The 14,308-nt window shown below is 40.0% G+C and overlaps 1 protein-coding gene across 1 annotated transcript in view; it reads right to left on the bottom strand.

Annotated features, from left to right (window-relative positions):
• SPIDR (scaffold protein involved in DNA repair) overlaps positions 1-14,308 on the bottom strand; it is a 770,885-nt gene that overhangs the window by 365,085 nt on the left and 391,492 nt on the right. Inside the window, exon 6 of the mRNA XM_089678484.1 lies at positions 3,791-4,001. Within this exon, the coding sequence (XP_089534610.1) occupies positions 3,791-4,001 (211 nt within the window). The remainder of the gene's footprint in view (positions 1-3,790; positions 4,002-14,308) is intronic.

Here is a 14,308-nt window from a genome sequence, read left to right as displayed (position 1 = left end):
AAGAGTAAAAAAGAATCTCAAGAAATATTTGTAATATACTAATAGTAAAAAAGCGAGGTCAGAACATACTGGCCCCTAAAGGATGATGAAGGGAACCTGGTTACAAGTGGCAAGGAGAAGGCAACTGTACTAAATACATTATTCTCCTCAGTTTTTGCAAAGGAAAAGGAAGGATATAGTAATCAAGCCTGTATCATTAGTAATACATAACAGAAAGTATCCTTGTGGCCCGAAAAAGACTAGAAAAGCGCAACACAAATAAATCACCTGGACCGGATGGCTTACACCCGAGAGTCCTCAAAGAACTCAGTGAGGTTATAGCCGGACCACTATTCCTAATTTTTATATACAGCAGTGACTCTAGTAATTCTAGTGTAAGGAATAAACTGTTTAACCTCGCGGAGTGTAACAAGACATGCAGCCAATCGATGAAATTGGAGGAGAAGCTGTTTAACCTTAAACTGCATAGGGGGTTTTTCAATGTCCGGGCGGTAAGGATGTAGAACTCACTCACGGGTTGTATGGGCACACAAATACACTGATAGTTTGCAGGAGTCCTACATGGCACCAGCAATCTGCTGATCGTTGGTGCAATGCTTTCCATGCTCAAAAAAAAACAAGGTGTTGGATGGAGCCGCCATTTGCTGACGTCACACCGCCGCTGCCGATGGTCAGAGCAGTGGCCATCTTGGTACACTTTTTATGCTTTTTGATTTCTGTCTCCACGTGGATACTTTTCTATGTTCTAATAAATATTACACTATATGCAACCTTATTGGCTCCTGTGGTGAGCTATCCCCTCTAGGACAAAAGCTGACTTCCCATCCGAGTGCCCAGGATGAATTTGGTCCGGTTTAACCCTTTGGCCGCCTTCCATTCTCAGATGTTTAATGCTTGATTGCCTATTACCAGTTTTCATATGGTGAGTGTACATCCGAGAGAGGTGGTGGATTCTTTTGTGTGATCATCAGAAAATTTGTACTCTGCACCTTAATTATACTGTGCCTCATGGCTTCACGGACAACTGCTTCCATTTATGGATATTTGACTATATAAATAGCACGTTTAACCACGGACATTGATGTAGAGTTTTATCCTATTTATATATCTCAGATTTTATATGTTTACTGTAACATCATTTACTACTGCACTTTACTTCACGGATCACCAAGGACATTATTGTATTTAGATTCTGCCCCTGATACACTTTATTGTTTGGCATTTGCTTTTTGAGCTGTTTAGCTGATATTTTCATGCTTTTACTTGATGCACTTTACTGTTTCACTCAGCTCATTACATTCATGATGCACTCATGATACCATATTGTTTGATTTTTAGATTTCGCATTTACTAATGTTTTATGTGTTGCACTTTATCATTCCGCAATATATATATATATATATATATATATATATATATATATATATATATATATATATATATATATATATTTTAGCGTTGCACTTTCTTACATATATGAAGTTAAAAGCTGATTGGTTACCAGCTTTTAGTAAATCTCCCCCAGTATGTCTCATCTGTATGAGAAAGTCTGCCTGTTCACAATTTTTTCCTTGAGTAAAGTGTCACTTTTGCGTCCATACACACTGGAATTAAAAAAATGCCAGTTCCTTTGGCAGAAAAAAACACTGAAATAGAGTGTTTTTGTACAAGCATTGAGGTGTGTTTAGCGGTTTTTTTTTATGCCAGAAAACTCCTTTCAAAATTGCAATCCCGAAAGGTTTTTTTTTCTGTCTCTAAACAATGAGCTTAAAATATGCCTCTAAGGGCTTGTTCACACTTGACTAAATTTCTAACTCTTCAAAAACGCTCCTATAGCCTTAGACAGGCATTAATGAGCTTTAGTATGGGCGTTCTGCAAGTGTTAAAAATGCTCCTCAAATGCCATGTGCATGGTTTTGAGGAGTTTTACAAGCGTTAAAACCGCACTACAAACACCTATAATAAACTCTAATGATATTAACTCCCCGCAAACGCCTGCCAGGCATTTGAGGAGTGTCACCATAGACTTGAATGGGAGGTGCTGAAAGGCTTCAATTCCTCCTGACTCGACATGAGGCTTCAATTTTTTAAAAAAAAAATTCATCTTTTGCTAATGTGAACAGCATTGTGTGTTGCCCATAGTAAAATTTCTAGAGGCATTTGAGGAGCGTTAAAAATTACCCTCAAACGCTTGCTTTCAAAGCTAGTGTGAACTAAGCCTAAATGTCCTAATGTGCATGGACACATAGGATAAGCAGTTTTACTGCTACAGTGCAAGCCGGCTGTGCAGAATCATGTAAATATACGTGATTGTTTATTTTCGGGCAAGGGGTGCACATGCATGCGCTCGCCCACCCAGCTGCGCTGTCACTGAATCCCTTAGATGCCAATCAGCAGATCCCAGCCTATAATTAATGGTAAACAACACAGATCTCTCTACTGACAGCGGGGATGTGGTAGTTTTTGTCTCCCTGCAAAGCAGAAAATAAAAAAAAGTCACATTTCTTAGTAAAAACAGCACACATTTAACACAATAACACTTGCTAGGCACACAGATAACCTCTGATTGGCCAACATGTTAACTTATTCCTACCAAGTGTCATTAGTACAGTAACTGTGCAAATTATTAGCACTGATCACTGTATTAGCCTCACTGGTGATGTCAGTGTCAGTCAGTGCCCTCAAAGTGTCAGTTAGTGTCATGCTATCACAGCCCTTCTTATAAGTCACTGATCGCTGCCATTACTAGTATAAAAAAAAACTTACATACAAAACAATTAAAGCAGAGCTTCACTCTCTCAATCAACATGAACTATTTGTAATCCTTATGCTGCTAGCATTAGTAAATAGATAGGAAAATGTATCTCATTTACTTGTTTTAAACTATTTTTTTACACTTCTTCAGTTACTTCTTGGTTTCCATGCCTAGGCAAACTATATCATGCATCCCAGCAGTCTTCAAAAGAGGAGGGAGGGTTCTCAGCCTATACCTGAACTAAGGGCAGATGGATTCCAAGAAGTAAATGATACATGAATCAGCTGCCCTTACTCAAGATGGCCACTGCCAGAAATGCCAGAGGATGTTTTTCAAAACTTTTTTTCTCAGCAAAATAAAGCATGGAGACAAGGATGGATGGGGAAGTTTGCCTTGAATTAAAAATGAATTAAATAGCACTTCTGATTTGTGGTGCTCAGATGCAGTGCAATTCCATCTTAATATACACTAATTGGGATTTTTTTTGTTTTGTTTTTACCAGAGAAATGTAGCAGGATACATGTTGGCCTAAATTTATGAAGGAATTAAAAAAAATTATTGGATATGTTTTATAGCAAATATATACATATATACATGGTTTTTTTTTTTCAAAATGTTTGGTCTTTTTCCGTTTATAGCGCAAAAAATAAAAAACCCAGTGGTGATATCTCTATTTGTGTGGGAAAAAAATGCTATTCATTACATTTGTGTACAATGTTGCATGACCGCACAATTGTCAGTGAAACTAGAGCAGTGCGGTATAGCAAAAAAGGGTTGGTCATGAAGGGGGTAAAATCTTCCGGAGGTCAACTGGATAAAATTGAGCTGCTTCTACAGGCAAAACTCCTGTAGAAGCTGTGTTTTTTAAGCCCAGTGTGCATGGACCCTTTAAGTACAAGGAGAGACAATTAAGATAATGTAATGATATGTAATAAACAGAAAAAGCATACCATACATGCAATTCATAAGTAAAACGAACAAGATGTTTATAGTTTAGAGAAAGACTAACTTTCCTTCACATTTATACATACTCACTTGCTGCCTGCTTTGGCATTCTACATCACAGCTAGAATTTCCATTATCGAGCTTAAATACTATTGATAATGGCACAAATCTTTTCTTTACAAGTGAAGTGGAGCAGTATGTGTTATCCTCTGCATCTTCATTCTGGTTTGCTATAATCTTTTGGCTGTAGTATGTGTTAATGACGACAGACATATCTTCATCTTGGAGAGTTAGCTTTTGCCTGAAGGGAGGAAAAAAATAATTTGTAACTTTTTCTGCTTAGTTTAACCTCCCTAGCGGTCTGATTATGTCCATATATCTGTGCTCAAAGCGGTAAATTTTTTTGCATGGAAATATGTATTTTTTTTATTGTAGGCCTGTAATTTTTAGGAATAACTCACTGAAATCTGTCCGAACAAGAGTCTAGTAAACATCCTGGGTATGATAAAATTTGAAACACGAAATCATAAATTATAATTTAATAAATAATCATAAAAAATAATAATATAATAATACATTTTATTCAATAATATAATCAAACCAAAAACACTGAAATTTGAAATATAGCTCCAAGTTCGCACATGACTGAGCAAAGTCATAAAATCGTTTTCAGTGTCCGATGACGAATTTCCCCACAAATCATTATCACTCAATTCTGCAAGTAGTTCTAATTTACTATCGCTGTTCTCTAGCTGGTCTAAAACAGATTTTGACGTAAAGGGACGCTTTTTGGATGCCATGGACTGTTCTCAGTTTCCAGGCAGAAAGAACAGTACAAATGCAAGCAGGGCACAGGACAAAGCATTAGAGACAAAATGTATGTTAAATGGTTTGATACAGTAATGTAATACTATGTGATTTTAGTGTATTTAGTGAATGTCACTTTTTGTCATTTTCAAATTTCCCGCCAGTTCCATCCCCCGTATGTCCCGACGTCGCAGGGGACAGAACCCAGAAGACAGATGCCGGCATCCGCCGGAAGACATTACAGGGGACAATGCAGGAGGGACATCGTGGGAGCGCAGGACAAGGTAAGAGAAGAACAGATCCCGGAGCAGCGCCGCATGGTAAACCTGAGTGTAGCTCGGGGTTACCACTTGTGGTACTGAAACTTTACCCGAGCTACACTCGGGAATACCGCCATTACATTCTTTACCACATTAACAACACTGGTCTGGACTGGGAGTGCCTAAAACTATGCACCTCAATGTGTAGAATTTAGTACAGAACGGAACAGTCCAAACACAACTGTAAAGTTGTAGACTGTAATGTAGACTCAACGTAAGACGACTACATCCAGAAAGGTCAATAGTTGAGAATGCCCAAGCTGTGGGCTCAAAAGGGCACAAAAACTGCTAAGGAGTATATCAAGAATAACGGTCCTAAAAATTATAACAGCATATGCCAAAATATAAACAAATAGTGCTGGCAAAGTACTGCAAATGAACTTCACTTACAGAGAAACATGGACATTTAGGGCCGGTCCACACCAGCAGCTGCAACAGAATGTAGCCACTGGTGTGTGGTAGAAAAAAAAGCAATTCCAAAGCCACGCGCAGGGTTTGCTTTTGTTTTTCCGCAAACTTTCAGTAAGTTCTATTGGCTTCAGCACGGTGCAAGGTGGTGAATTGCAATGCACTGCATTGAAGTAAAGTAGAGCACACAGTACTTTATTTCAGCACAAACCACTGCAAAGCAATGGTGTGAACTTCCAGGTAGGCAAGACAAGGCATTTTGCCTTGTATTGCCCAGCGCAGTCCTACCACACCTGGTATGAAGAAGATCTTAGCTAGATAGATAGTGAATGTCACGAATGTGGAAGGAATTACTACAGGCTTAAATGTCAGCAATTCTGTGGCCCAGTCTCAGAAAAAATTGTATATTACAAATTTTAGAAAGCTAAAATTTATGGCAGAACTGATATATGGAAGCTGCTTACATCCAAGGTCAACACAAAAAGGAGCACAAAACATGGAACCCCGGGCAGACTAAAAAAGCACTGTTGTCTGGTGAATCACCTTTCACCATATTTCCTACATCCAGACAGTTTTGCATTTGGAGAAAGCCAAAGGGTCCTTAAATCTACAATGCTTTTGCCAACTGAGAGGAATTTGTAATGGTATGAGATGCTATCACAAGAAAATGTATGAAGTCTTCACTAATTACTCTGCAAAGTTGCATAATGGGCAAAGTAAATTAAGCAATTTTACACAATTCTACAGAGTCCATGAAAACAACAGCTAAAAAGCCTTGACAAAAAGCTGAAATGGGTCCTGCTATTTTGAGCCTACAATCCAAGATGTTTGTAAGATAAGTAGATAAGCAAAGGAAGTGGCAATGGAAGCAGGTGACAGAGATAGTGTTCTTGGTGATGAACGATTGGGGTAAAGAGAGATGGAAAGGCAATTTTGAGGAGATAGGGCTGAGATACAAATTAATATTTTTAAAGAGAATATGACAGGAAGGGAAAGAGAATACCAGAAAATAAAGCCAGCTCTAGTAAAGAGCAACGCGTTATTAAAGCAGTATTAAACCCAAAATGCAAACATTTATTATAATGCAGCTGACCAATTATTAGATGTGATGGCTGCATTAGTTTTCTTTTTTAAGCTTCTTTTGAGCTGGTGATCTAGTCAGTAAGTCTGTTTCTCTAAAGAAAAAACTGTCCTGCAGATGTAGTCCTTAGAGACAAAAAATTAACCTTGACAGATGTGTCTACAGTGATAATGTTTTATGTAAAACCTTTATGCCAAAAGAAAAAAAAAACCAGTTGCATTAAAAATGTTAGCTGGGGCTTGGCTTCTATTTGTTTAATACATCTAAATCTGCTAGTACATTAACACTCCCCTCTCCCCAGATTAGCAATGCTGCTGTCCAAAGGTGTCTCTGTTGCTGATTCTTCCAGAGTGTAGGCACTCTAAAAGAGAAGGTGTGTTACTGGCCAGATCACTGCGTGAAAACATAGGGGAAAAAAATGCCTAAAAAAACAAAATGAATGTAGCCAACATATCTAATGATTGGTATGCTGCAATATATTCCATTTTTAGTTTGGGGTTTAATACTGCTTTAAAAGCTCCTTTCAATGATAAATTTAAAGACCCTAACCTAACTGAACTAAAGTAGTCTACCAAAAGAGCTGGGGGTTTTATCCTGACTGTAGAGTTAAAAAAAAAAAAAGGCTTGTAAAATTGTTTGTGAGGACTATACAGAAATATATACTGTATACAATAAACATCCTAAGCAGAATGGAGAGCATCAACACATAGATCAAAAAGTGACATGCGTAAAAGTAACAACTGGCTTTCACTCCACCCCTCAAAGTAATAAAAAACTGTGTTTGTCCGCAGTCTCTGAACATCATTTGTATTACATCCACAGTATCTTACCATCTTATGTATCATGTACATAGTCTTTGATTATATCACGCTGTGTGTCTGCTGTCTCTGATAATTAATATTCTCTGAATTTTATGTGCTGCCCTTTTGTGATATCAAGGGTCATACTTGACTCTCAGAGGCATTATGAAACCCCTGACTGGAACAATACTATATAACACACAATGTAAAGCAGATTATGTGGACTATTTGCCTTGCAGTTGCAATTTAGCATCGTCAAGATAACAGTACTATTTATAGTATGTAATGAAAACCCACATACTATAAAACAGTTCATTCAGTTTAAAATAGAAATGAAAGGCAAAACATTTGTGTATATATAAAAATTAGTTTAAATATATTTATTTTCCTTTGTTTTTTTTTAAATAAGTGATCACATTCCCTCTGTTCTCAGCTGCATAAGGAGCTCTGAAAACTAGGGGAGGAGAAACAGCAGCTCATTGGCCTTCTCAGTGAATGGTTGTACAGGGGGTGGGTGTCAAAACCAGTCTGATCATTAGAGAACTAACCATACTGTGCTCTCAAGCTTAGTGTGGTCAATTTTAATATGAAACCAGATGGTCTAGTAGAACACAAGGAATTTCACACAAAGGAAGGAATACAAAGAGTACAAAATATTTTTTCATACAAGCACATGGTAAAGCAAACACATATCAGGAATATGAAATGTTGGGTTTACATATTCTTTAATGTCTTGTCTTGAGAAACGCTTAAGGGTTTCAGTACATGGGCGTCAATGAAACCAAAATGTGCCTTCCTTTATGTTCCTTCAGGAAAAATCGACTAAACATAAGATGAATTAGCAACATGTGTGATATTTGTTTACAATAAGTTTGTAATGTATTTGCAATTCTTCGGAGTGTGAAACATGTCATCACCAGCTGTTATTTATTAGAGTTGATGTTTATATGGTCACTGCAGTAGAAGTAACTCAAAATATACAAACAAATTCTAAATACACAATATATTGTGTTTTTGTCCCTTACGATTCAAAAAAGTGTATTTTTTTCAAAGATTTAGTGTTTGAAACATCGCTGCGGAAATACTGTGTGACATAAAAAATTGCAACACCCACCATTTTATTCTTTAGGGCCATTGCTTTTAAAAATATATAATGTTTAGGGGTTCCAAGTAGTTTTCTAGCAAAATAAATGTATTTTCATGTAAAAGTGTCAGAAAAGGCTTGTTCTTCACGTGGTTAGGAGAGTGGGTGATGTGTGGCATAAGCTTCTAATGTTGGGCATAAAATTCCAGGATAGTAGAAGAAACCCCCCCGTCCCCCAAATGACCCCTTTTTGGAAAGCAGACACTCCAAGGTATTTGTTATGGGGCAAGGTGAGTATTTTGCAGATCTCATTTGTTGCCATAAGTTTGACAAAAAATTATATCCGAAAAATACTCACCATGCCTTTTACCAAATTCCATGGAGTGTCTACTTTCCAAAAAAGGGGTCATTTGGGGATTTTGTACTATACTGGCATTTTAGGGCCTCTGAAAATGTGATAGGTAGTGAGGAAGTGATATGACAAAAGGAGGGCCTGTATGTGGCTAGGCTGTCAAAAAAGTCTCACATGTGGTATCCCCATACTCAGGAGAAGTAGCAGAATGAGTTTTGAGGCGTTATTCCACATATAGCCATGGCATATGTGAGCAATATATAATTTAAGTGATAACTTTGTGTAAAAAAAATGTTTTTGTCATTTTCCAAACATTTGTGGCAAAAAATTATCTTCCATGGACTCAACATGCCTCTCAGCAAATTCCTTGGGGTGTCTACTTTCCAAAAAAGGGGTACTTTGGGGGTTTTCTGTACTGCCCTGGCATTTTTTAGCACCTCAAGAAATGTGATAGGCAGTTAGAAAGTAAAAGCTGCTTAAATTCCAGCTTATATACCATAGTTTGTAGACGCTATACCTTTCACACAAACCAATTGATATACACGTAAGAGATTTTTTTTTTTACCAAAGACATGTAGCAGAATACATTTTGGCCTAAATTTATGACTAACTTTGAGTTTATTGGATTTTTGTTTATAACCGAAAGTAGAAAATATCTTTTTTCTTCAAACTTTTCAGGCTTTTTTTGTTTATATCACAAAAAATAAAAAAACTTAGTGGTGATCAAATGCCACCAAAAGAAAGTTCTATTTGTGTGAAAAAAGACATAAATTTTGTTTGGGTACAGCATTGCATGACCGCACAATTACCAGTTGAAATAGTGCAGTGCTGAAAAGACTAAAATGGCCTGGTCGGGAATGGGGGTAAATCTTCCCGAGGGCAAGTGGTTAATGCTGTTATTTGCCAGTGTCCAATCACCTGAAGGCAGCATCATAATCCAATGTACTTGAATTTAGGAAAAAGGAATTTTCTAACTAAAATCAACATTTCAGAACTCAGGTGGTTTATACTTTCCACAATCATTGGTTGGACTCCCATGGGCAATTCGGAGTTAAACATTGAATTCAATTTTAGACAAGCTGAAAACTAGTCAAATCAATTGCATTAAATAACACAGTAAACAGTCATACTTTCATAGACAAACATTTTAAATAAATATGGAAGATAATATATCTGAAGGTATAATTTAGAGAAAATTTGTTATTGCTTAACAACAGAGTGGCAGCAATAAGTCTGCACCGGAGACACAGCATTACTACATTAGCGTATCTATCCACAAAAAGCAGTTAACAGTAGAAATGCACTTTAACCAGTTGACCTCCGGAAGATTCATGAGCAAGGCATTTTTTTTGCTACTCAGCACTGTGTTACATTAACTGGCAACTGTGCAGTCATGCAATGCTGTACACAAATGAAATTTATATAATTTTTTTCACACAGAGCTTTCTTTTGGTGGTATTTGATCACCACTTGGTTTTTTTTATTGTAAAAATTAAAAAAGGATGAACATTTTGAAAAAAAAAAAAAAAAAAAAATTATATATATATATATATATATATATATATATATATATACACACACACAGTTGCAAGAAAAAGTATGTGAACCCCTTGGGATTACGTGGAGTTTTGCATGAATTGGGCATAAAATGTGCTCTGAACGTCATCTAAGTCACAACAATAGAAGAACACAGTCTGCTGAACATAATACTACACAAACATTAGATGTTGCCATGGTTTAATTGCACATAACATGTAAACATTCACAGTGCAGGGAGGAAAAAGTATGTGAACCTTTGGACTTAATAAATGGTTGACCCTCCTTTGGCAGCAATAACCTCAACCAAACGTTTCCTGTAGTTGCAGATCAGACCTGCACAACGATCTGGAGTCATTTTGGACCACTCCTCTTCACAAAACTGTTTCAGTGTAGCAATATTCTTGGGATGTCTGGTGTGAATCGCTCTCTTAAGGTCATGCCACGGCATTTCAATCGGGTTGAGGTCAGGACTCTTGACTGGGCCACTCCAGAAGGCGTATTCTGTGCTGTTGCAGCCATTGTTTTGTTAAATTACTTGTATGCTTTGGGTCATTGTCCTGTTGCATCACCCATTCTCTGCGGAGCTTCAGTTGGCGGACAGATGGTCGTACGTTTTCCTGAAAAATGTCTTGATAAACTCTGGAATTCATTTTCCCATCAATGACAACAATCCATCCAGGCCCTGAGGCAGCAAAGCAGCCCCAAACCATGATGCTCCCTCCGCCATGTTTTACAGTGGGGATGAGGTTTTGATGTTGGTGTGCTGTGCCTTTTTTTCTCCACACACAGTGTTGTGTGTTCTTCCCAAACAACTCAATCTTGGTTTCATCTGTCCACAGTATATTTTGCCAGTAGTGCTGTGGAACATCCAGGTGCTCTTTTGCAAACTTCAAACGTGCTGCAATATTCTTTTTGGACAGCAATGGCTTCCTCCGTGGTGTCCTCCCATGTGCTCCATTCTTGTTTAATGTTTTCCTTATTGTAGATGTGTCAACAAAAATGTTAGCATGTGCCAGAGATTTCTGTAGGTCTTTAGCTGACACTCTGGGATTCTTCTTTACCTCATGCAGCATTCTGTGCTGTGCTCTTGCAGCCATTTTTACAGGACGACCACGCCTAGGGAGAGTAGCAACAGTGCTAAACTTTCTCCATTTGTAGACAGTCTGTCTTACTGTGGACACATGAACATCAAGGCTTTTGGAGATACTTTTGTAACCCTTTCCAGCTTCATGCAAGTCAACAATTCTTGATCGTAGGTCTTCTGAGAGCTCTTTTCTGCGAGGCATGGTTCACATCAGACAGTGCTTCTTGAAACCAGTAAATCTAAAACAGGTGTGTGTTTTTTAAGGGCAGGACAGCTGTCAGCAACACATCCAATATCATCACACTGATTGGAGTCAAGATTGGCTCACTCCTGGCTCCAATTAGCTCTGGGAGAAGTCATTAAGCTAGGGCCTCACATACTTTTTCCTCCCTGCACTGTGAATGTTTACATGTTTTGTGCAATTAAACCATAGCAACATCTAATGTTTGTGTAGTATTATGTTCAGCAGACTGTGTTATTCTATTGTTGTGACTTAGATGATGTTCAGAGCACATTTTATGCCCAATTCATGCAAAACTCCACATAATCCCAAGGGGTTCACATACTTTTTCTTGCAACTGTATATATATATATATATATATATGTATATATATATATATATATATATTTTCTCATTTCTGTTATATAACATATCCAATAAATAAGAAAAAAAAATCTTCATAAATTGAGGCCAAAATGTATTCTGTTACATGTCTTTGGTAAAAAAAAATCTCAATAAGTGTATATTATTTGGTTTGTGCAAAAGTTACATCATCTACAAACTATGGTATATATACAGGAATTTACAAAGCTATAGACCAGCGGTTCTCAACCTGGGGGTCGAACGACCATTTCACAGGGGTCGCCTAAGACCATCGGAAAACACATATTTCCGATGGTCTTAGGAACCGAGACACCGCTCCTCTGTCTCAGGCGATGTGTGGGCGGGATGATATGCTGCCCCTGTCACCTGGCTACACCTCCGGGATCGCTCAACAGCTCTGCCTCCTCGCCGCTGATTGGCCACCGGAGCTGTAGCTCAGGAGAGGCACACAGGCGGCCAATCACCGGCGAGGAGGTGGAGCTTGGAGAGGAGGAGCCGAGCGGCAGTGCGCGTAGATCAAAGAAGATCGAGGGAGCTGCCGGAGCAAGTGAAGAGGAGATCGGCCAGAGAAGGAAGACAGCTGACAGGTAAGTGCAAATTTTGCTGCTGCAGCCAGGTATGCAGGCTGTAGATGGGAGAGGGAGAGAGCGAGCCCAGGCTGGAGCAGGGGTCAGCAAGGTAAGTACCATTGGTGTCAGTGGGAGGAATAGAGCCCCATCATTGCTGTCACTAATACCAATGATAGGGCACTATTTCTCCCACACATACACCAACGATGGGGCACTATTCCTCCCCCCACTAACACCAACGATGGGGCACTATTCCTCCCCCCACTGACACCAACGATGGGGCACTATTCCTTCCCCCACTGACACCAACGATGGGGCACTATTCCTCCCCCCACTGACACCAACGATGGGGCACTATTCCTCCCCCCACTGACACCAACGATGGGGCACTATTCCTCCACCCACTGACACCAACGATGGGGCACTATTCCTCCCCCCACTGACACCAACGATGGGGCACTAATACTCCCACTGACACCAAGAATGGGGCACAATTCCTCCCCCCACCGACACCAACGATGGGACACTATTTCCCCCCCCCACTGACACCAATGATGGGGCACTATTCCCCCCCCTGACCCCAATGATGGGGCACTATTCCCCACTCCGCCACACTGACATCAATGATGGGGCACTATTCCTCCCACTGACACCAATGATGGGGCACTATTCCTCCCACTGACACCAATGATGGGGCACTATTCCTCCCACTGACACCAATGATGGGGCACTATTCTTCCCACTGACACCAATGATGGGACACTATTCCTCCCACTGACACCAATGATGGGACACTATTCCCCCCTCCACCACACTGACATCAATGATGGGGCACTATTCCTCCCACTGACACCAATGATGGGGCACTATTCCTCCCACTGACACCAATGATGGGGCACTATTCCTCCCACTGACACCAATGATGGGGCACTATTCCTCCCACTGACACCAATGATGGGGTACTATTCCTCCCACTGACACCAATGATGGGGCACTATTCCTCCCACTGACACCAATGATAGGGCACTATTCCTCCCACTGACACCAATGATGGGACACTATTCCTCCCACTGACACCAATGATGGGACACTACTCCTCCCACTGACACCAATGATGGGACACTATTCCTCTCACTGACACCAATGATGGGGCACTATTCCTCCCACTGACACCAATGATGGGGCACTATTCCCCCCACTGACACAAATGATGGGGCACTATTCCCCCCACTGACACCAACGATGGGGCACTATTCCCCCCACTGACACCAACGATGGGGCACTATTCCTCCCACTGACACCAACGATGGGGCACTATTCCTCCCACTGACACCAACGATGGGGCACTATTCCTCCCACTGACACCAACGATGGGGCACTATTCCTCCCACTGACACCAACGATGGGGCACTATTCCTCCCACTGACACCAACGATGGGGCACTATTCCTCCCACTGACACCAACGATGGGGCACTATTCCTCCCACTGACACCAACGATGGGGCACTATTCCTCCCACTGACACCAACGATGGGACACTATTCCACCCACTGACACCAACGATGGGGCACTATTCCTCCCACTGATACCAACGATGGGACACTATTCATCCCACTGACATCAGTGATGGGGCACTACTCCTTCCACTGACACCAATGATGTGGCACTACTCCTCCCACTGCAAAATTACAGTTATGAAGTAGCAACGAAAATTATTTTATGGTTGGGGGTCACCACAACATGAGGAACTGTATTAAGGGGTCGCGGCATTAGAAAGGTTGAGAACCACTACTATAGACTCTATACTATAATGGCGGTGATCAACGACTTATAGTGGGACTCTGATAGGTTGACGAGCAATCTGGCTCAAACAAACACTATCTGGGAGGGTCACGGACGTCGCTATTGACACGAATACAGGGATAATACTGTACACTGACACTGTACTAATGACAATGAC

Source organism: Staurois parvus, unplaced genomic scaffold (genome assembly GCF_062004578.1).
Source record: "Staurois parvus isolate SC_StPar_1 unplaced genomic scaffold, SC_StPar_1.0 ptg000205l, whole genome shotgun sequence".
NCBI classification, from domain to species: Eukaryota; Metazoa; Chordata; class Amphibia; order Anura; family Ranidae; genus Staurois; species Staurois parvus.
Note: the sequence above shows the minus strand (reverse complement) of the source record. Positions and strands in the feature narration are given on the sequence as shown.